The sequence below is a fragment of the Platalea leucorodia genome (genome assembly GCF_965183815.1).
Source record: "Platalea leucorodia genome assembly, chromosome: 1".
NCBI classification, from domain to species: domain Eukaryota; kingdom Metazoa; phylum Chordata; class Aves; order Pelecaniformes; family Threskiornithidae; genus Platalea; species Platalea leucorodia.
Window position 1 is genome coordinate 107,168,716 of NC_138823.1, and position 21,650 is coordinate 107,190,365.

General features: G+C 41.4%; 1 protein-coding gene across 1 annotated transcript in view; it reads right to left on the minus strand.

Moving 5' to 3' along the window:
• ADCY1 (adenylate cyclase 1) overlaps nucleotides 1–20,871 on the minus strand; it is a gene marked incomplete at its 5' end in the record, with an annotated part of 160,895 nt that extends 140,024 nt beyond the window's left edge. Inside the window, one exon of the mRNA XM_082310612.1 lies at nucleotides 20,203–20,871. Within this exon, the coding sequence (XP_082166738.1) occupies nucleotides 20,203–20,871 (669 nt within the window). The remainder of the gene's footprint in view (nucleotides 1–20,202) is intronic.
• Between the last annotated feature and the right edge of the window lie 779 nt (nucleotides 20,872–21,650).

Here is a 21,650-nt window from a genome sequence, read left to right on the forward strand (position 1 = left end):
CTTGCAAGGAACTGTGCTCCACAGTTCAAGTCTCATTGAATAAATGGATAATCTATTCAATACATAATAGAGGTAGATTTAAAAGAGGGTAGATTTAGATTAGATATAAGGAAGAAGTTATTTACTGTGAGGGTGGTGAGGCAGTTGAACAGGTTGCCCAGAGAAGTTGTGGATGTCTCATCCCTGGAAGTGTTCAAGGCCAGGCTGGATGGGGCTTTGAGCAACCTGGTCTAGTGAAAGGCGTCTCTGCCCATAGCAGGGGGCGTGGAACCAGATGATCTTTAAGGTCCCTTCCAGCCCAAACCATTCTATGATTCTATGTTTCTACGAATATAGTCACCACCATGTCTTAAATTATTTCTAAAGAGATATTTAGCCTTCATAACGGTGAGTAGAGGATACCTTTACAAATTTATTCTTAAATGTCTTTACATTTACTGACCAGTTGGATGATGAGACCTGAGTAGGTCACTGCTTCTCTGTGCAAAAAAAACTAAGAATTTGTTTCAAGCCTCAGAAGTTTAAATGCTTTAATCCATGAAAGACTACAAGCAGCCAGAAGAGCAAATCCTGAAATCTGTACTTTACTTTTCCTTAGGCTTTTCTAGTCAAAATCCCCAGTGAAGTTAGACACAGAACACATTCCTACAGAAGGTCACAGGCTCTAGCCCTGTACAGTTCTCTACAGATTTTCCAGTGTCCTAGTCTTCTGTTAATCATCGTCTGAGCAATCTCCATGAACAGAGTGAAGTCAACATTTGTACCTGAGGGAAGAAAATAAATGAAGAAAACAAATAGTATTTATTTTCCTTCTCCTATCACCTGAGAAGGAGAGAAAGAGAGAAAAAGAGAGAAAGAGATAAATATGGAAAGAGAGAAAGACAAAATCAAAGTAAGAGGGAATGAAAGGAAGAGGGAACAAGAGAAAGCAAGTAAAAGAGAGAGAGAAAGAAAAAGAACAGAAGAAAAAGAATGAAAGAAAAAGAACAAAAAAGCATGAAGGAAAACAAAGAAAGAAAAAAAGACAAAAGAAAGAACAAAAGAAAGAAATGGATGGACAAACAGATAAAAAATAGGAAATAATGGAGTCTCTAAACCTTTGTGAACTAACTTCACTGGAGACAGACGTCTTAACAAATGAGCACAAGTTCTCATCTCACTTCAAATTAGTAAAAAATGGAGTAACTCTTTAAAATGTACTAAATTGAGTATACATAATTAAAACAAGCTTCTAATCTAGGTCATTGTTTTGTATAGTACTCGGATATGCATGAACACATTTGGTGCAGAAATCAGGAAGAGTTATGCAAATATAGTTGAGGACAAGATCTGCCTTGTTTTCCAAAATTACTGTGCCTAAAACACCTCTTTAGTTGCACAAGAAAACTAACTAATGTTACCACAGTATTTATCACGTTCTCTAAATCTCACCAAGACTAATCACACTGCAAATACTGAAAATACACTACCCAAAGCACAATTAGAAAGGCACTCAAATAATTTTTTGCATCTTTATTTTAGACTTGACGTTTAATCTATCGACAAGTCATTTAAGTCCAGCCAAGTAAATTAATTAGTTGTTCGTATACTACATTGATTACACCATAGAAGAAGGGTAGAGTTTACATACTGTCTGTTGATCCTGTATTAATATTTAAATAGGACATGCAAAAGCCAAGCTTGTAATGCTGTGATCATATGGAGTAATATGTCACAAAAAAGCAGAACAACAACAAAGAATTTGCTTCAGAGCCTAAAGGTTGAAAATGGTGCTGGTCATTGCAAATGATTAAATTGTTCAAGGAGGATGTTAGTCAAGCGGTATATGAGTGCATATGGTTTCCGAAACAAGCTCATTAACACCATCATTTTTTTCACACAGAAAGCACATGTGTTGAAGTCAATAGCAAAGTTTACATTTTTTCATAGCTACAACATAGTGTCAACCAAAAAAATCACCCTTTCCACACCTGAACGGCATTAAAAGCCCCACCTGGGATTTAACAGTGATCTTCCAACAGACAGGAGCGGCAAAGCACACCGCACTGAGAGGGGGCTGCGTGTCGTCCCTGGCTGGGTGGTGGAGGAAGGATCCTGCTGCAGCACACGGGGAAATCTGCCCGCTTTCTTATATCACACTAGTCATATTTACAGCCCAAACCTCACTTACAAGTGCAGTTGTAAATATATTTCCATGCCTTACTTTCAAATAGTCCAGACCTGAAGGAGGACCGAGGTATTTTTTCACAGCGGGAATATGATTGTAAATGTAAAATAATCTTCCAGCACACAGACAAATGCTTCTGCTTGAAAGCACAGTGTTTATGAAACAGCAGGCCCTTTAGTTGCCCTGGAAACTATATTTGTAAAGGGCCACAATTTATATTGTCCCGGAGGCTTTTAACATTTGCATCAAAGCTTCAGACGATGAGAACTGTCAGTGAATATGTATTCAAAAAAAAAAGCAAACTTCACTTTAAGAAGTGAAGAAGGTTATTTTTTTTCCCTGGTTGATGATAAATGATCTTTCAAGAAGCAAACCAAAGAAAACCCATGAAGTTGTAATTTTGTGATGTGTTTACGGAAAGTCAAGAACACCACACTGAGGATGTTACACTTGCTGGTCAGGGTTACACAGAGAACTTCTAACCAAATAGAAGGCAAAAAAAATAAAAGGAACACCAACAGTTTAAGTATTGTCAGCATTTTCTGTTTACCACTGTTCAGTAGTGACCCTGAGGTTGCATCCAGAAACCTCCATCAGATTAGGACCTACTCTGTAATCATAGAATAAAGGAGATCTGCTAAGAAAAAGTGTAAAATGCAGAAAGCTAAAATTAAGCAGGCAGGAGTACTTGAGTTGAGTTCAAATACCTAACTGACAAAATGCTCTTAATTTTAGGAGCAGGGAGAGCTTTATTTTTTTCTAAGAACTCTGAAAAAAACCCAACCCTTCAGCTACTATCAGAGGTTCACAAATTTAAGTTGTACAAAACACCGTGCAGAAAGAGCCAAGACACTTCCTACTGTTTTCTGAACTTAGATACCAAAGAACAGTCTACAGAGGAATCTTGATGCTCATACTCAAGCAAAATCACCACTGAAGTCACTGGGTGAATTGCTTATTCCAGGATGAAGCGGAACAGTCAAAGAGATACCCTTCAATTTTTCTCATTTCTGCATCGATTTCTACACTTTAAAAGTGTAAGGAATGGAAGCTGCACCAAGATGAATTCCTCTTTTGAGGGTCTTGCACAAGCAGGAGTTGAGGACAAAATGCAGAAATTTATGGCCTGTGTAATAAAAGAATTCAGAAAAGATGTCAAAAAAGAGACCTTCCCCTAGTCATGGAGATGCTTGGCGATGAGTTGAGGGAAAATCTTTGAGAGGTCTGTGCAAGAACTCTAATGAGGAAAAGAGACAGACAGAATGAGAAATTAAGAGTCCTCTGACTCATTTCCTGTGGGAGGGAAAAACTGAATGAGGAAAGAGAAAAAATAGAAAACAGGCAGGATACGTGTTTCAATAACTTTCAGAATAAATCTTCCCTGTCTTTGTGTAGGCGACTGTATACTTTAGACTAGCATCGGCAATATTCAAATGTAATATTCAAATAGCAAAAAACAAGCACAGTGAAAGTTTCACAAATGAAAGCAGACGAGAGGAGGGAAATGGTAATTTTTCACAATATTTTATAAAACAAAGCCACTTATATTCCTCACATCATAAACTTTTTCTCTATTTTTGATAATTCTGATTTGTTCTGCTAAAGTATGCTTCAAACATGTGCTGTCAAACATACAGCTAGAGGTAAAAGTCCATAATGTGCATGGCAAGATTTTTCTAACTCACAACACTTGTGAAGATGCTCCTGGGAATTATTATCAGTTAGCAATAGGTTACAGGACAGCTTCTCTCTTCTTTTTGGTTTGACTAACCACTGACTCCCTCAAGCTTCCTCTCAACCTGGCCAGGTACACACATCTTACATCTCTTTTATGTTGTGGAGCCAAAAGAAACCAAAATCCTCTGCAGGTAAACCACTGTACTGCCTCCAAAAAGTCTGTTAATATTTCTTTAGAAATGCCAAACAGAAATGAAAATAAGCTTTGTAGAAAACAGCATTTAAGGACCGTGGGTTTTTTCAGATGTCACATTGCTTAATGTTAGTGTTTTACCATTATCATAATTAAAATACAATATGCTCTGGCATAACTCCATTCATCATTATATCCATCTCAACATTATATCTGGGGTACAGAATTATAATGAATAGCCATTAAAATGTACAAATTATGGCTGGTTTCTTCTAAACGTGATGGAAAATAATTATTCAAAAACATATTTGTAGCTTCACTTTGCCCAAGCGAGAAAAAATGAAGGGAATTCCAACTATTATTGGAAAATATATAGATGAATAGCTATTCTTGGTTGCATACATTCATGTTATTGCTTTGGGTAAACAAAATCAACCTTTCATCTACATCTTATGCAGTTAGTAACAAAGTTACCGAGGCAAATACATAGAAAAAAAGTTTAAGTAAGTGGCTCATAAACATGCTCCATTTAACTGTAACACGAAACTCCTCACTCTTTTATGAACATCCTGCCCCCAGTCATGCAGACCAGAGGAAAAGGTTCATCTCAAAGTAATTGAAAAGAAGAAAACATGACAGTATGGCTTAGCCCAGAGTAAATAGAAATATTTTAAACTATTCCTTGGGGCTTTATGATGCTTAAGATGAAGTCTTTACTTCATGAAATTCTTGTCCCAGACAACTGCAGCTGGAGTCAGGAGACTCACAATCTATTCTGATTGACCTCTGAGTTTTGGAAAATCGTCTTGCTTCTCTATCTCTAGTCTTTTTTCTATTCTTTACCATGTCTAGCAGAGGACAATGGATTGCCTGTTATTTGTGCATTTGCACAGCAAGCAGGGAGTTGAGAAGCTAATCAAAGTTGACACCTGTAGGCGTTACCATAACATCAATGGTAAATAATAATAAGACAAGCTGAATTTCAGCCTAGAATTTGATATGTAAGGTTCGTGAACAATCCCTCGTTTGTTTTGTGTTATTGTTTTCTCAGCTGCAACAAAAAAAAGTCATTGAAAAAGAAGCATCTTAAGCAATCAGTGCTTCCCTGAGACACTACTGCAAAGTGAGACTGGTTTCAGGGTATACAACTAGTGTATTTTATAGCACTGCATCATTAATTTTCAGGAAGTGCTCTTTTGTGTTTTGCATGAATTTACTGCAAGACATCTTTATTTGAATATATGCAACTACAGTACTACGCAAGGCCTATTCCTGAAAGACACTGCAAGACAAATTTAAATATATTGTGAATCTCCTTCTGCTCTTGACTGTGACTGGATGCAGCAGGTGCTGAAAAGCACAGATTATTACAGGGTATCATCTTTGCTATAAAAATTAAGGTTTTTTTTGAGTGCCTGCTTTGTAACTCTGGTATTCAGAACCAAATATAGCCAAAGTAATAGTGTAAGATAGAAACTGCCTGTTTTGTATGCAGAGAAGATAGCTTCTGTTCATTCTGAAAGAAGTAACATATTCACGTAACATTTCCATGCTAACATGCAAAGCCCATTGATTTCCCATATCAAAATCCCATATAGTATCTTCTATACTTGGCACCAGACACATCATTACCTGCTCCAGAACGAATGGATTCACTCATTAAGTCTGCCATACTGGTTATAAATATAAAACTCCTTTACAGACACCGAGGCAATTTTTAAAGTTTTGGGGCATTTAAAGATGCCTAAAATGGCACCTCGTAGGAATTAAAAATCTTTAAACAAATTTTATTTGCTTCTAGCCATTTTTAAAAGCCACTTCCTTCTTTTGGCACCACTTAACAAACTAGTCCCTCTGTATAAATGGCTTAAGTGGGGATCCTTGAACTACTTTTAAAGGGTTTTTGAAAAACAAGAAAATATGATTGTTGGTCCTTAACAGTAATTCATGTTTGCAAATTGCTTATAAAGGTTTGGCATCTATGGTGAAAGCTGTTCCAGGATCCATCAATGAAAAACATTGTTTTAGTGGCTATACTAAATCAACCCAACCTTTAGTTATATCAACTAATTTACCTATTTTCCAAACATCCGTATCTAAATTAATGCACATATGATTAGCTATATAGTGAAAAGTTAGGCTGCATTTACAAAAGATGTCATCGGGCTAATGCTATTCCCACTGAAGTTCACATAGCAGTGAAGACAACCCAGCTGCTGTTACAACACGAGGACATAAACTGACAGAACAGTAAAAAAAAAAAAAGCTTTTTTACACTTTTTTACACTGGTTGCTGATTCCTATTCCCAGCCTCTTCATGCCAGCACAGAAGCCCGTGAAGGTGTGAACAGGACTAGCGAGCTCATTCATCCAGGAGCCCATCCTACCAGGCTGGTTCTAACCCGCATTAGCTCCCTGGTCCATTCACTGCAGGGCTTCAACTGTGTTTGGGTGGTGAAAATGGGTGAACAGGGGTGAGTACCCACATCCATGGGACTACTTTTTTCAGTGGTAATGATCACTTAAAATATGGCCTGAGAGTAAAACTAGGCCATTAATAGCTGCTTTAGGAAATCCAGAAAGAGATAGCTGGCCTTTTAATTATTTGTCTAACCCTAATCACTCACCTATGAGACTTCCTTCCTACTAGATTCTGGATATCTGATGTTCCTGGAGTCCGAACAAAGTCTAGGCACTGCCTTTCAAAACTAGAGATTTCTGATTCCTCTTCAGAGGGCATTGCTTGAGCATCACACGTCATCACACCTGCTAATGGTTTCCAGGTTTACTAGTCAGGACATAAACAGCAGATGTGATGATATCACCAGTTATCACCAGGCTTTGTTACCTCTCCTGTTATCTGACCTGTGTGTGAGCACTTTTATGCCACTTTATGATCCACAGAGATGAGATTACAACAGAGAAGTCTGTATTGCCAAAATGACCCTGGCTGTGTGACAGAGTTTGTAAGCTCACGCCACTAAGCTTGACTGACAGATTCCCAAAAGCATGCCCCAGGTGGGACAGTACGGAGTGCTACCCACCCTTACCAAAGGCACAGGCACAACTGACCTAGAATGGAAGGAGTGACTCCACAGTGCAGAAAGTCAATGCACATGGTGCACCTAAGTGTGTCACCAAGATTCTCCTCTTCTGAATACAGACTTCTGTTCCAGTTTCCTTGAGTTGGAGGAGAAAATGTATTAGCTGGAGTTCCTGTTCTGTTTGCACACATTATACAGCTGGCACAAACATGAGTTAGGACTTGTACATGGAGCACCCCACGCTTCAGACCCCAAGGGCATCATCAACAGGCTGCTGCAAAGAGCAGTTTGCATCTTGTCTTTGGCATTATGTTTGACTGACACTGACAGTATTCTGTGTCCATCAGTAAAAAGGACTAAATTAATCCATAAAATGGAAGGTGGAACCAAGCCTCTGGTGTTTATTAATTGTTAAAAGGAAGTCTAGTATCTGTTTACATCTCAGTAATCTTGTCTTGGAAAAAAGCTTCCTCCGTTCTTCACAACACTCAGGGAATCGTGTGCCAGACTAGAAATTCACCCCCGAGGAGAGGCCAGGAGAGGTGTAAGACATGAAGCATTGTACCTATTGGACAAAGACTGACAAAGCGAACTAGATCCTATTTTTCCTATAGTACTCCTTTGTCACATGAAACTCTGCAAAAGAAATTAACCCAGAAACTGCTCAGTCTACAGACTGATAATACCAATCAACATTTACAGTTGCTGATTATATTACATCTAGGTATGTAAAAGAGTGATATTGTATTACATCTAGGCCAGCAGTAAACCTTTGACATCTACACTGATCCCAAGAAGCTTTTCAACAGGAGATAGTTTAACCAGCTCTGAAAACAACTGTGAGATTTCCAGATGCTAGAGAGAGAAATATTTCTCCTGAGGATGAGTAACCTGACCCCTAACGATTTTCCCTTCTTCAGCTACTCCAAGACAGCCTGCTGCGTGCCGGCTTTTGAACTACTGTACCCGGTAGTTTCCAGATGACTTAAGGGTTCCTTAAAGGAAAAAACCCACACCCTCAAAATACTTTGCATTCATTGCAGTACACCACAGAATGAGCTGATGCTGTAGCCAATGTCTACTTACATGTGGCACTGCGGTCATTTGCTGACAAGTCAAAGCCCTCAGTTCTCCCTTGGGACTGATTTAGGGTCAATGGGACTTTTGCCACAGTAAGAATCATGGTATTTACCCAATACGTTAAAAGTCAAACACAGCAGCAGACTCTGTAATACCCTGGAAGGATGTTTGCCTCACATTCCCTTGTTATACATGTTAATACCACTGATGCAGAGGCCCTGTGAACTTTCATTACAATTCCATGTAAGACATACATATTACCTCATAAGCAATCTTAGCAAAACAACACTCATGTTTGCCCACAGACTAAGAAAACAGCTTTAAGCTTGCTGGGCTTGCTGAGTTATCAGCAGTGATGCTATGTAAAAAACTCACAGAAACTGGACTATCAGCATCAGTCGTTCTTACACATTTTGGTAGGTCATCAAAATATATTTAGATACTAAAGAAACTTGAACTTTGGCAACCTAAATTTGAACTGTGACTCTAAAGAAGAAAAGGTCTTTCCCTCATACAGCTCCACTCTTTAACCCCTTAGTTGCACTAAGGAAATAAAAATATAAATATAAATATAAATATAAATATAAATATAAATATAAATATAAATATAAATATCTCTTTTCCAAGGTTTGTGCCATTGAATAAAACCATCTACATTTAGAACTGTGGACAGTAAGATTACTGTAACTCAGCAGTGCATTATATATCAGCTTTAGGATTACTTCTTTTTTTTTAATTACAACTTAAGAAAACAGTTTTCAACTGTCTTGTACAAACTAGTTGTAAGTCTTTTATGTTTCAGTCTTTTTTTATGAGTGGAATGGCAGCAACTATCATACACAAGGGAAAAGAAGCCAAGATAGCACCTGATATCTCCTTGCAAAGATAATTTCTTTGAGAATGTTAGATAATGGACTATATACACGCCAAATCCTTACCTTTACAGAGGACCAGCAAGTAAACTTCAAAACACAACTTCAGGGGCATGTAAAATATTTTGTAAGAAAGACAATTTCTCCCTAGTTTAGGTATTATATCTTTTGCCCAAAAGCAGGAAAAATCATTATGATCAGTAGCTAAGCTCAGTTCTTCAGTATGCAATTGTGCTGGAGAAATGGGGCTTTTGCAAATGATACCGTAGAGATTTGGGACTAAGGTTCACTCACTAACTGACAAGACAGATGAAGTTCTGGGACTGAATGTTGTGCATCCTTAGGGAAATTAGGAAAGATCAACCTCCTTTCTGCAGTCACCCCCATCCCAGGAGAATGTTCCCTCTTTTGTATCTGGTTGATGTTCTCTTTTGGGGGAAGTTCAGTAGAGGTCACTACACCAAGAACTGCAGGAGTCAGCACAAAACTGACAGGGACTGGTTCCACAAAAGCAGTAGCAGAAAAAGAAAAAAAGCAAGCAAGCAAAACATTTTTTTAAATTATTAGGTCCTCTGATGATAAACTAGCAATGCTACAAAAATATCAGTTAAGGATAGAGAATAATTTATACGTTTGCAAGTGGTCATTGCCCATTTCAGTACTTCTGTTCATCCTAACTGTAAATACCAACTGTAAAATTTTTAGCATATTCTCCTGAGACCCAAGAGTAAGAAAGCTGCATTTTTCACGTCCCTTGCCCACAGACAAGCTAAGAAAATCCTACACCTTACCCCATACATTGCCCACCAAATAAATATAGTAACTACACATAAGATTTGCACTAAATAGTCAGCGGTTATTCAGGAACTCATTCATGATTCCCTTAATGTTTCTGTCAGACATCAAATAAGGCTTAGAAGTAATGCTGTTGAGATAAAAAAGCCAGGCCAAACAATTTTATCAATCAATCACCCTCTTCTAGATTTCGAATTTAGCAATAGCAATGGAACTGATTAACAGCCCAGCAAATGAAGCTCACTCTCTCCTCTTAAACACCATTATTCTTTTCAGTGAAGGACATTCCAGAAGCTGGCATAAGAAGAGCATGCGCTCTCAGTTAGAAAAGCACATTAACTTCCTACCAAAGTTGTTTCAGCCATTGTGTTAATATTAACTGATATTGCAAAGTGCAGTTTAGAACAGGAATCCCCTCTTCAGACTGTGGTCTCTTCAAAGGGAAAAATCAGACTAATCTTTTTAACAGTGTAAGCAAGAAGAAATGGACTACTGATAAAGCAGTTTATTTTGACCAACAGATGAGGCAAATTAACTCGGTTCCAATGTCCTCAATCTACTGCTGCCTAAAATAGAGAGAGGGCTGCATGGAGAAGGCCAAATAAGCTAATGTAAACTTTCCGTCTGGGGGAACTCAAGCAACTATCGTTCACCACTGTCATTCATGTAACTGGAGGTGGGAAGAGGAAACTCACATAGCGAACATGGAGATAACGCTCAGTTTGTTTCTCTGTTTTGAAAAGCATCATTATTCCTTATATTTCAAAGCATAGATGAATGACAGATAGAGCACTCATCATAGCTAATCCAACCATAGACTTAAAAACTAGGCTGCTTCAACTCCCACAGCCCCGCTACAGCTGATTTGCATTAAACCAGCATGGATCAGCAGAGACATCAGCACAACGGTTGCAGAGTTCAGTACCAGGAATCACACAGAACATCCGCAAAGTGTCATCCTCAATTTCCAGAGCATAGCATCTAAGCTCTGTGACCCATAATCCCAGGTGAGGAGCAGCATCCAAATCTTTTGACAGGCATGACAGCAGTGACCAGGATCCTGATATGGCTTCTCTCTCTTACAGGCCTGTTTGCCCATTAGGAGAGGTTCCTTTCCACTGGCATTACTACTTTCATGTCTTGAGGTAAACAAACAGATCTTGACTTCCTACATAGTTCACATTAAATGGTGTGCCCTTTTAGTTAAATCATTCTGGGATGAAATTATTACAGGCAAGAAGATTTTTTGGCACATCATGTAAATCTCCCCAAAGCCCTGTGTTTAGAAGTGAAATGAGGCTCAGGCCTATATCCTTCACCTTTGGATGAACATTGATCAATTTATCTCAAAGCTTCATTTTGCCACATTGTATTTTATACAGATTAACTCAAACTCTGCACAGAAAGAAAGACATTCTTTAATTAGAAGGCATAGGCCTATTCTCAACTTCATCTGAACAGATTTCACAAGTTCTGCTCAAGCACAATATTCTTTTTCAGGCTGTTGATACTTCAAATTAAGGATATATTTTATGTAAATCTCTTCTACAACTGTGTTTATTAGTGTTATATCATTTCCTAATTTTGTGTGGGTGGATAATTACTTTCATCTCCTAAGAGAGAATCATAAGCAGATTTATGGAAATCGAAAAATATTTCTCTGCTATTGTAGAGTATGAATGAACAACATATGCAAAAAGAAAAACTGTCAGGTTGGCTATAAGGACCCCTTAATTTTATGTGCTAACCACTGTAAAGAACAGTTAATTATGTTTACTTCTATAAAGTTGTATAGGATGATGCACAACCACTTGTTACTGAATCCACTAATGAACACCTTGCTCCAGAACGAATGTCTGAAAGGCGGTGTTATAGTGAAATACGGTTCTATAACGATTTTCATATTAGCCACACTTGGATGATTTCTTGCAACATGCATCTCTGGATGACAAAGGACTTCTGTTATTGCTGAACCACAACTAAAGAAATAACTATATTTCTTACAGCTTTGTCATACTTTATTGCCTGCCTTAGAGCCACACTAGATTCACATTTCTGGGATTTTTCACTATTTCAAATCCTGCTGGAGAAAACAGCTTTTCTGTAGATATAATGTGTTTGGTGAATTTATTTCTTTCAGGGATCATCTCATGTGGGAAGTTCATACAGAATAAATATTCCTGCATTATATTTATTCTACATTTATATGAATTAAAATTTATATGTTAACCTGCATTGAAGGGAAGTGCTTTGCCCAGATTACACTTGAGTAAATGAAAGGTAATGCTATTGTCTTTGGTTATTCCAAATACAGAACAAACAGGTGGACAGCGTAGTAACTATGTTGTTTCCTCCAATTCCTCCAAGTATGTACCTTAAAAATTTGAAGCAAAGCCCATTTCTTCCATGAAAAGTTTCCCAGAGGAAGAAAGTAAGAAAGGAAATCACATACTTCAAAAATTTTAGAACAAAACATATGGGTTACATTATACTCTTTGATGGTCTCTCAGATCCATCCATCATAGCAAGCCAAAGACATAGCTCAGCCCCAAAGCTTGACCCAGCCTCTTCTGCTTCCACTGTTTCCTCCCCTTCCCAACAGCAAGGGTCTTGCAGGAGCTAATACTGCCTGACTTCTTCCTGTCAGCAATGTTCGAAAGTTGCAAACCATGAACATTTTAAGTCCTAGATGAAATTTTCTTATAACATATTATGAATTAATCAGAACATGAAACCATGCCATCCCTTCGCCACACTCATAAAAGACTGTCTAACAGTTATTCCATATTGGCAAAACCAAGGGCTTACAAGCAACAAGGAATGATGTTGTTCTGGCTCATCTCCTTCTTGCCATACATGGCATCCGCATTTAGTTATGTTTTGTACTACTTTATTCCTGTAGGGAAAACAGGAGTATATGGCCTTTTGAATCTAAGAAAGTACAGGACAATAACTAACTGTGATAGACAGAAAATATTATTTTATGCTAGCTGATGTTTTCTGAAATGGCAACAGCAGAATTTAGCATATAAGAATGCAATGCATCTAAACTGACAGAATGAGATAGAAAAACCTAGAAAGAAAACTTCTGCTCTAGTTAGCAAGGGCCATCTAATATAGACATGCAGACATTCAAGGCTGTGTTTAAAGTAGATGAAAGTAAATTGAAACGTGCACTAGCTAGATGTTGTATTACCCTGGTTCTGTCCAGCAAGGCACTGCCCTATAATAACAAATGGGGAAAACAAGATGGGGAAAAAAAAATAAAAAGTTTGAATCGAGAAGAAGGAATGGCAGATCACATCAAGGACAACTATTCCCCTTTTTTAAAATTTTCTCCTATGAGTTTAGCACTGAATATATCCAAAATTACATGTTCAGAAAAGAAGAAAGAAAGAAAGAAAGAAAATGAAAGAAAGAAAGAAAACGCAAGGAAGCAAAGAAGAAATGAAGAAAGCAGGAACTAGACACCCTCAAAAACTTATCCCATAGAAGCCTCAAAGATCTTTAAACACAAATTGGGAGCCCCCAAGCTCAGAGCTGCACAAACACATACGAAAACTGCTTTTTCACACAGTAAGTATGTAAATGAAATACAGTCCTTAATTACTAACGTTACATGCAATGTTTTGCTATTAACCAGGGTCTAGACAATAAAATTTTACCATTTTGAAAAGAAGCCACCATTTGGCCCACTTTGTGAGCACTAAAATGAAAGCAATAATAAGACACACAGAGACAGTCTAAACCACACACATATTAACAAAGACTGCAACCATATAGCCCTGTAATACTGTACTGCCATTGCTATTACTGTATTGCCATTGGTATTGCTGTATTGCCACTGCTATATAGAAAGCCATAAGCTTTGTACTGATTTTGCAAGACCTCTGGACTGAGGCATATCAGGCTTGGTCTGGGCTAAAACTTTAGCTTCTCAAGCTACACTTTTTTTGACCTCCCTGCGCTTTGTTTTACCTGGTTTAGACATAATAGCGATTTTTTCTAATTGACTAGATGTCTGTAGCTAATTTGTGTTACTTTTGCTTATCTTTGTATGCTAGCACAACAGTTTTATGACTATAGCATGATGTAGTATGCAGAAATATAGGCCTACGGAAACATAACAGAGGCCTTGAGAAGTGGAGACACAGGAGATGTTGTAGAGGAGTACAGGCATGGGATTACAAAAGATGGGGCACAGGCTTGGTACTGAAGACAACATCCATAGCTATAAAAAAGACTCACCAATGGTCAGGTAAAGAAATGCCGACCTGAAGATGGACAAAACTGAGTTTAGGTGTAATGAGAACAAGGAACACGTATCTAACATACATAAAAGGAACCACATATAGTAAATTTGGATGCAACATGGAGCTGTAGACCAATAAAGAAAGAGATGTGTGTTAGCACACTTATAAAAATGTCCCCAAGTGGACCCTAGAGCAAAGAAGAAGAAACCATTAACATGAACATCCCCTTCCTTCCAGTGAAAGACCCAAGATGCTGCCAACACAGGTAACACCACCAGCAGAATGAAGCCACCAACCTTAAGACTTGGAGAAGCAGGGGAAGGGTGAGCATAACATCAAGGAAAGAGGGTACAAACTAAGTGAGTGTATAACAGTGTTAGCTGGTTTATTATTATTAAACATTTTCTGCATAGAGGCCCTCTTTTTCTTTGGTAATAATGGGATCTAGCCTATTAGTGATTCTTTGCTTAGCTGGTTAAGATTTTAATTACACTAAAAAAAAAAAAAAATCCTAGCTTTATATAAGGTGCATTTCCTCTTTGCCCATAAACAAGATTTTGCGCATAACAAGACTAAGACGTTAGATGTTTGACAAGTCAGTCAGAGCTTACCATTAGCAATTTCAATCTACTTTTCCATGGGAAGTTTTTTCCAAACAAAAATTACAGAATGGGAGAGGAAGAGGTGGAGCCAAGAAGAAAGTCTGTCCTTTTGGCATGTATTTATTCACTGGACTAGTTAACAGGCATCTGGTCCATCGTGGGGACCCACAGGTGTTATTGCAATACAAACAGTGATACACTAGCCACACGTGTCCATACAAAGGTCATATGACAAATCATTGCAAAGAACTGCTACCAAAAAAATGAAATTCTTATAAAATTGTGAATATGGTGACATTCATTGGAGGGAAGCTGCATTCTCCCCAGCCTGTTAAGTAGGAGAAAAACTACTAAACTTATCAGATAAATTATTTGTTATTTACTATTTCTCCAAGTCTGTATGATTCGTGCCAGTTTCCCAACGGCTTCTTGTTTCTCAAGCGTGCAGAACCATCAGCATGCTGTTATTGTTTGGAAACCCATGAAGAGTATCAGTGTCAGCAGTTTGCAGACTCAGGAAGCCAAAAGCATATGAATCTCTATGCGGAAAAAGACACTGAGCTCTCCGTTCCATAGAAAATCCTATACTTCAGCTCCTAGGTAAAAGGACTGTGGTCAATACCTGGCAATCCCCATGCCACAAATTAAGATTAAAATCCCATTTTAACTAAGGGGGGCAAAGTTTTACCACTCTTTTTATATGAACTAAATGGCAACTTAATGAGAATCTCTAAGAACAGTGGTCCCAGTCTTTGGAAACAGAGGAAAACAGTGAAGTCAAACAGCTTATTAGAGCATAGATATGTTTGCAATACTAGAGATATTCTTGATACTAATATTTGAAAAGCACCACAGAGAATGAACTAGTACAATCCCTCAGCAGTACTTTATATGCATGAAGGAGAAAACCTGAGCTTTGCACCGAATAATAACGACAATGGAGCTGAGCTGTCTTTGATTTGCAAGCCTTTTTATTAGGCTGCTAGACTCTACCTTCTGTGTGAGAGACAAAGGTGTGGAGATTAACAGTTCTGTCAGTGATGTGTTCATTAATTATGTTTAAAACACTAGCAGAAATAAGATTAACTTTGGCATGATAATGATGAAAATGATAATGATGAAAATGATAATTCCTTGTGATAGTCCAGACTATTATTACACTAACCTGCAAAGAGTTAAGATAAAATAAAACTGTAAGTATTAAATAAATTATTTTAAATAACTGTTACCAGTTTCTCCACATTATCCTTTTCATAGTCTACCCATTCCCCACTACAATTTTGGTACTTGCTGAATCAATAAAAGTGCTAATCATACAAATAAATAAAGATATGCACAAAACCGGTTTTAAATACAGCCAGAAAAATACTACAACATTAATTTCACCACACTGCCGAAAAAAATAATTTTTTTTCAACTAATTTACGATAGCACCTTTTTTCTTCTGCTCTTTGTTGGAACTTTCATGTTGGAACTTTGGTTTTCAGAAAAGATCTGCTTTTTCACAAAGATTTCTGTGCTGTGTGAGGGCACTTTGTTGGTGTATGATTCGCTTTTGATTTTTCTCAAAAGAAGCACACATTTTTTAAAAATCAAGGGGACAAAAATATTTAGAGGGACAAAAGAAGTTATTTAACAGTAAGTCATGAAACTGTGCACATGCCACCACTGAGTAATTTCTGTGAGCAGCCTTTGCCTTCCTCATCCTATCTGGCCTTAATGTCGCTAACACCCACTCACGGCATCACAACAAAAATTAGACTAAGATCCTTGGGGTAGGGTTCTGTATTTCTGTAACTGCTCTGAAGCACCTAACATACTTCTGGAAGCTGTAGGGGAAGGAAAAAAAAACAGACTAGAGTCCAAGCTGTTAAAACTTCATTGGTAGGTCCAGCCACCTGTAGATACCTTGTCACATCATATGGCATGAGCATTCAGCTCCATGACTCCAAAGGAAGTGAGAGAGTCCGACTAACGTGACCAATATCCTACTGGTTATATACACTGTTTACATCCTTATCACAGTGTCAAATAAGACATGCACAACCAGCTGTGAAGTCCGCATGCCTTTTGCCATGAACTTATTCCAAGTGAGGTCAAGGTTGCCCACAAGTACTTTGCATATTTTTAATATGCCACTGATTCATATATATATGTATATATATTATCTACTACTACATTTCTCTTCAGAAATGAGCAGGACAGATTAGCAGATTGGAATCTTTCATTTGATGAAAAACTAGCTACTGAGTGGAAAGATGAAGCTCAAGTTCTGCCACATTACTCCCTCATCTCTCTTTGCCTCGCTGCACTTCCGTTCCTCCTCTCCTCTTGCTTTTACACATACATGTAATGTGTAAATGTACATACATTTTACACATGTGTCTCAACTCTGGTATGACATGACATGACATGACATGACACAACATGTCATCTAATGGTGGAGAGAGCCAGAAGAAATGAGCCTGTGATCTCCACAGACCACCCGCAGACAACACTGTGCTGTCAGAAAACTATCACTTGCAAATGAAATGTGCTTTACTCTGTAGACCTCATAACAAACTTCTCCCATAATGAGCTGATTTTAACATGCCGAAGTGTTTGTACATTTGTATGAATGCAAATTTTAAGCACGCCGTGAGACCCACTTAGGGTCTGATTCAGCACTATTGAAGTCAGCGAGGCTTTCGGCATTCAGATTTGCATATGGTGATTCCTCAGATAGCATGGAATAGAAGATGTGCGTCCAAAAGCCCGCTTCAGAACAAACCCCTTAACTTGGCTATGCCCATTTTTTAATGGGTTGAACCTGAAACAACATGAAGTGCTTGGTCTTGCTGACAACTTAACTTGCTAGTTTAACTTCAATGGAAGTTACTAGATCCGCGGTCTCGTAAAGCTCAGGCTAAACAAAAATAAAATTGTTTCCCTGCCTGAATCACCCAAAAATCAAAGGCTTCTTTAACAAACACTAGCCTCAGTGGTTGGTGCAGGTGCTTCTGCATTTCTGGATACAGCAGATTTCTATTTAAAGATTTAAATTCACCCATTTGCTTGGGGCTAGGAGGCAAGGGGTTGGGAGAAAGAACAGCCATTCACGCTACTGCAGCTCTGCATAGAGCAGTCCAGCCTCCCTGACAGGCTGACTGCATGCTGTGTCTACAAGCACTGGGACAGTCATGATAAAATCCAGTGGCTGGGAAGCATATCCAGACTGCGAGCTAGCATCCATTCTAGCCTTTACAAAAAAGGCTGGGCTACTCTCAGGCCAGGCAAATAAAATTCAGACGACGTGGCCTCTGCATGGCTTTAAATTTCCAATCATTGTGAAATTGTTCTTTGGAAAAGAAAAAACAACTTCTTTGTAAAGGAAGAGTCCCTTCCATACGGAGATAGTCTTCAAATCAGAGGATTTTTTGTTTGCAAATATGCGACACATCAATGTGCATTTTTGTGCGACACAAGTTCACAGACCAGTTATTTTGCTTGACTCAGAGCTGGTTTCTGCCTCCTGTTATCAGCAAAGCATACTGCTCTGGGGACTGCATACAAATTACTGAAATTACTTTGGTGGGGGGGAGAGGATGATGAAGAAGAAACATATGTGTGTTACATCAGCCGCTAGTCAGCTATTTCTATGTATTTTTAAGCCAGCTTCTTGTCTGTTGAATAACTGAGTTAAACTAGTATGAAAAAAGTAAGTTAGCAGATTTCCTCTCTTCAAAATATTTCACATTCAAGCCCTTGGTTAGATGATTTAGTGAGCAGACGTTATTGTCAGCTTCTTTATGTTATTCGTCTAGAACAGCAGGTGCCACACCGAGCTGCAACTTGGCATCAAGGAAAATCTGCCTCTGTGTCAGGGCAGCCAGGATAGCCTGGACTCCCAGAAGGACTAATTGGTACTCCAGTAAAAATAGCTATCTTCAGCCCTACTCAAAGAGAAATATTCTAGTGTTTTTAGCATCAGTTTGGATGCTTTTAAGGAAGGCTCCTCTCAGTGCTCCTGCATTTCATCAGCTCTCCCTCTCATGGAAACTCTAAATCACGCATTTAAAAATAGACCATCAGATTATCTGGGTAAATCATAAAGCTCGGCTTATCTCTCTCTTCCCCTTCAAAATATACAATTTATTTTGTCCACCAGCTCAGCAGCGTGAAGCCATGAATAATCCTATTCGTCTCAGTAACCCCACTCTTTTGATTGTCCCTGTGCACCTCCATGATGTGCATGCATGTCACGCTGGGGTGTGTGTGTCTCTGCGAGCACGCAAGGAGGAAGAAAGAATTCGCGGTTCTGGGCACAAAGGTGTACAATTCTGCTTACGGCCGTGTTTACGCCCATGCCAACTGTGTCCGTCCTAGCATCACAACACAGCCTTACACATGGAGAATAATACCAGGATTCAGCAGAAGTAATGTACTAAGTACTTCAATTATGCATTAAATTGTTGTTTAACGCCAATCTAGACCCCAGAACCTGTGTGCTTCCCCTGAGGGCAGACATAATCAATGCAATACGAGGGAGGACACAAAAATTTTTCAATTTCTCTTTCCCAGTGGTTCAGAGGCACCACATAACGGAACCTGAAGCAGCAAACCCCGACTCCCAGCCCCAGCGTTTCCCCTAGGCGCATCTCCTCCTCCTCCTCATGCCAGTGCGGCCCATCAGGCCACGGGAGCCGGAGAAAGCCCTGCAGGGCTATAAATAGCTACTCGAGGGAGGGGGGAGAGTGCAGCAGCACGTTTCCAAAGATGCTTGCTGCAGAGGGAGGTTTTGCTGGATTAATTCAGAGGGGAAAGGGAACCACTAGGAAGTTCACTGACATAAGCAGGTAATGTCTATGGAGAGGGGGCAGCAGCTGCCCGGGGAAAACTGCCGGGGGAATGCCTCGCTCGCGTGGAGAGCAGCGAGGTGGGTTTCCCTCTGTGCGCGTCCCACCTATCTCAGCCCGCTTCTGCAGAGCCCCCCCGAGTTGGGCTGTGGGCACGAAAGGTCCACGGCCGAGAGAGACAGCGAGGACACGAACCAACTCCATCGAAGTGTTATTAGCACATGCAGCTTATTGTCTATGCCAAGTTTGTAACGAGTCAAGCGGTGTTATTTATACGCACTGGATTTGCACTGACTGTGCATGCGGTGCCCCTGAACCTGCCCCAGCGTGGAAACGGCACTGCTGGCTCCCCTCCCCTCTCCCCAGTTTGCCTTCGAGAGCCAAAGCCGCGAGGTCCCGTCTCCCAGGAGCCGCCCTATCCCCCCCTGCCTCCCGGAAACTTGCGGCAACTCCAGGCACCGCTGGGAGCACAGGTGCCCGCTCGCCCCTTCCCCGCCGGGCGCTCCCCGGTCACCGCCCGGCGCCGCCGCCACCCCGGCTGGATGCGGGGGCCGGCGTCCAGCCTCCGCCGCTCCCCGCTCCGCGCCTCTCCGCGCTTCCCCGCCCGCCCGCCGGGCACGCACGGCGCGGCCGTGCCGTGCTGCAGTGCCCGGCCCGGCCCGGCCCGGCCCGGCCCTCTCTCACCGTCCTCCAGAGCCTCTGCCGCTTGGCACTGACGGAGGTGGCGGTGACGATGAGGTGGGAGACGGACACCACCAGCCCGAAGACGATGGCCAGCAGGGTCCGAACGGGCAGCAGCGAGTAGGAGACGAAGGTGACCAACATGAGCTGCCACATGCCCTGCTCGGGGGCGCTGGGGGGCTCCATGCCGTAGGCGCCGAGCGAGAAGGGGCAGCAGAGGAAGGAGAAGGTGAAGCTGAAGAGCAAGGTGAGCTTGACGATCTGCTGCAGCTGGGTGACCTGCAGGTACTTGACATTGGTGACGATGAAGAGGGAGAGGAAGATGATGCAGTGCACCGGGTGCGAGCCTTTGGAGATGGTCAGGCTGGGGCCAGAGAGGAGCTCCACCAGGGCCAGGCTGGCGGTGAGCACGATGAGGACGGCCAGCGCCTTGAGGGTGGACGTCTGCTCCAGCTTCAGGTTGTAGCTCTGGAAGAGAGCCTCCAGCTCCTTGCAGTCAAACTCGTCCTCGCAGGCGATGGCATCCAGCAGCAGCAAGGGAGGGGGGTCCCCCAGCCCGGCTCCCGCTCCCGCCGCCGCGGCAGCCGGCGGGGAGCAGCAGCAGTGGCAGCACTTCTTCCTCTTGGTCTTGACTTTCTGAAACGGTATTTCCTCCATGTCAGTGCCATTCATAAACCCCGGGGAAGAAATGCTCCTCCTGGTGTCCCCTGCTGCCGCTCCTCCGCCTCGCTGCTCATAAAAGAGAGGGGGGTTGCGAGCAGGAGCCGCGGCCACACGCCTGCCGGCAGCCCCCGCCGCCGCAGCTCCGCGGACGCGGGCACCGGGCGCAGCCCGCCGGCCGCAACCCGCGGCTCCGGCAGACGCCCCCCTCCGCTGCCAGCGAGGAGCCGGGGATGGCTGGGACGGCGGGAGGAGAGCCTCACTCGTGTTAGTATGCCAACCTTCCTGCCTGCTGTCTCTCTCCCCTCCACCCTCCTCCTCCTTCTCCTCCTCCCCTGGTGCTCCGGGGATGTTAATCTCCTAATGACACCAAAACACCATCCAAAGGTTTGAAATCAAGCGGAGGGGGGGGGTGGGGGCAGAGGGTGGGTGGAAGCGGAGAGAGAGGGAGTGGGGGATAATCAACAGGCGGGTCTCCCTTCAGACACCGCTATTTGGAGGAGCAGGAGCTACGGAGAGCGGGGGGCAAACGGGCTCCCGGGGAGCGGGCAACATTTGGGAAAAAAAAAAATAAACAACGACGAGGAAGAAAAAATAATGAAACGCAGCCAGGGGACTGGGCTAAGAGGAGGAAAAGTGGGGCAGAGGGGCCGGAGAGAAAGCAGGAGGCAGGGCAAGGCAGGGCGATCCCCTTCCCACGTCCGGGAGCATCTCCCCGGGGCCGGGGAGCGGGAGGCGCCTGCGCGGCGCCCGCGGGGGCAGCCGGACACGTCCCGCCCGCCGCCCCCCGC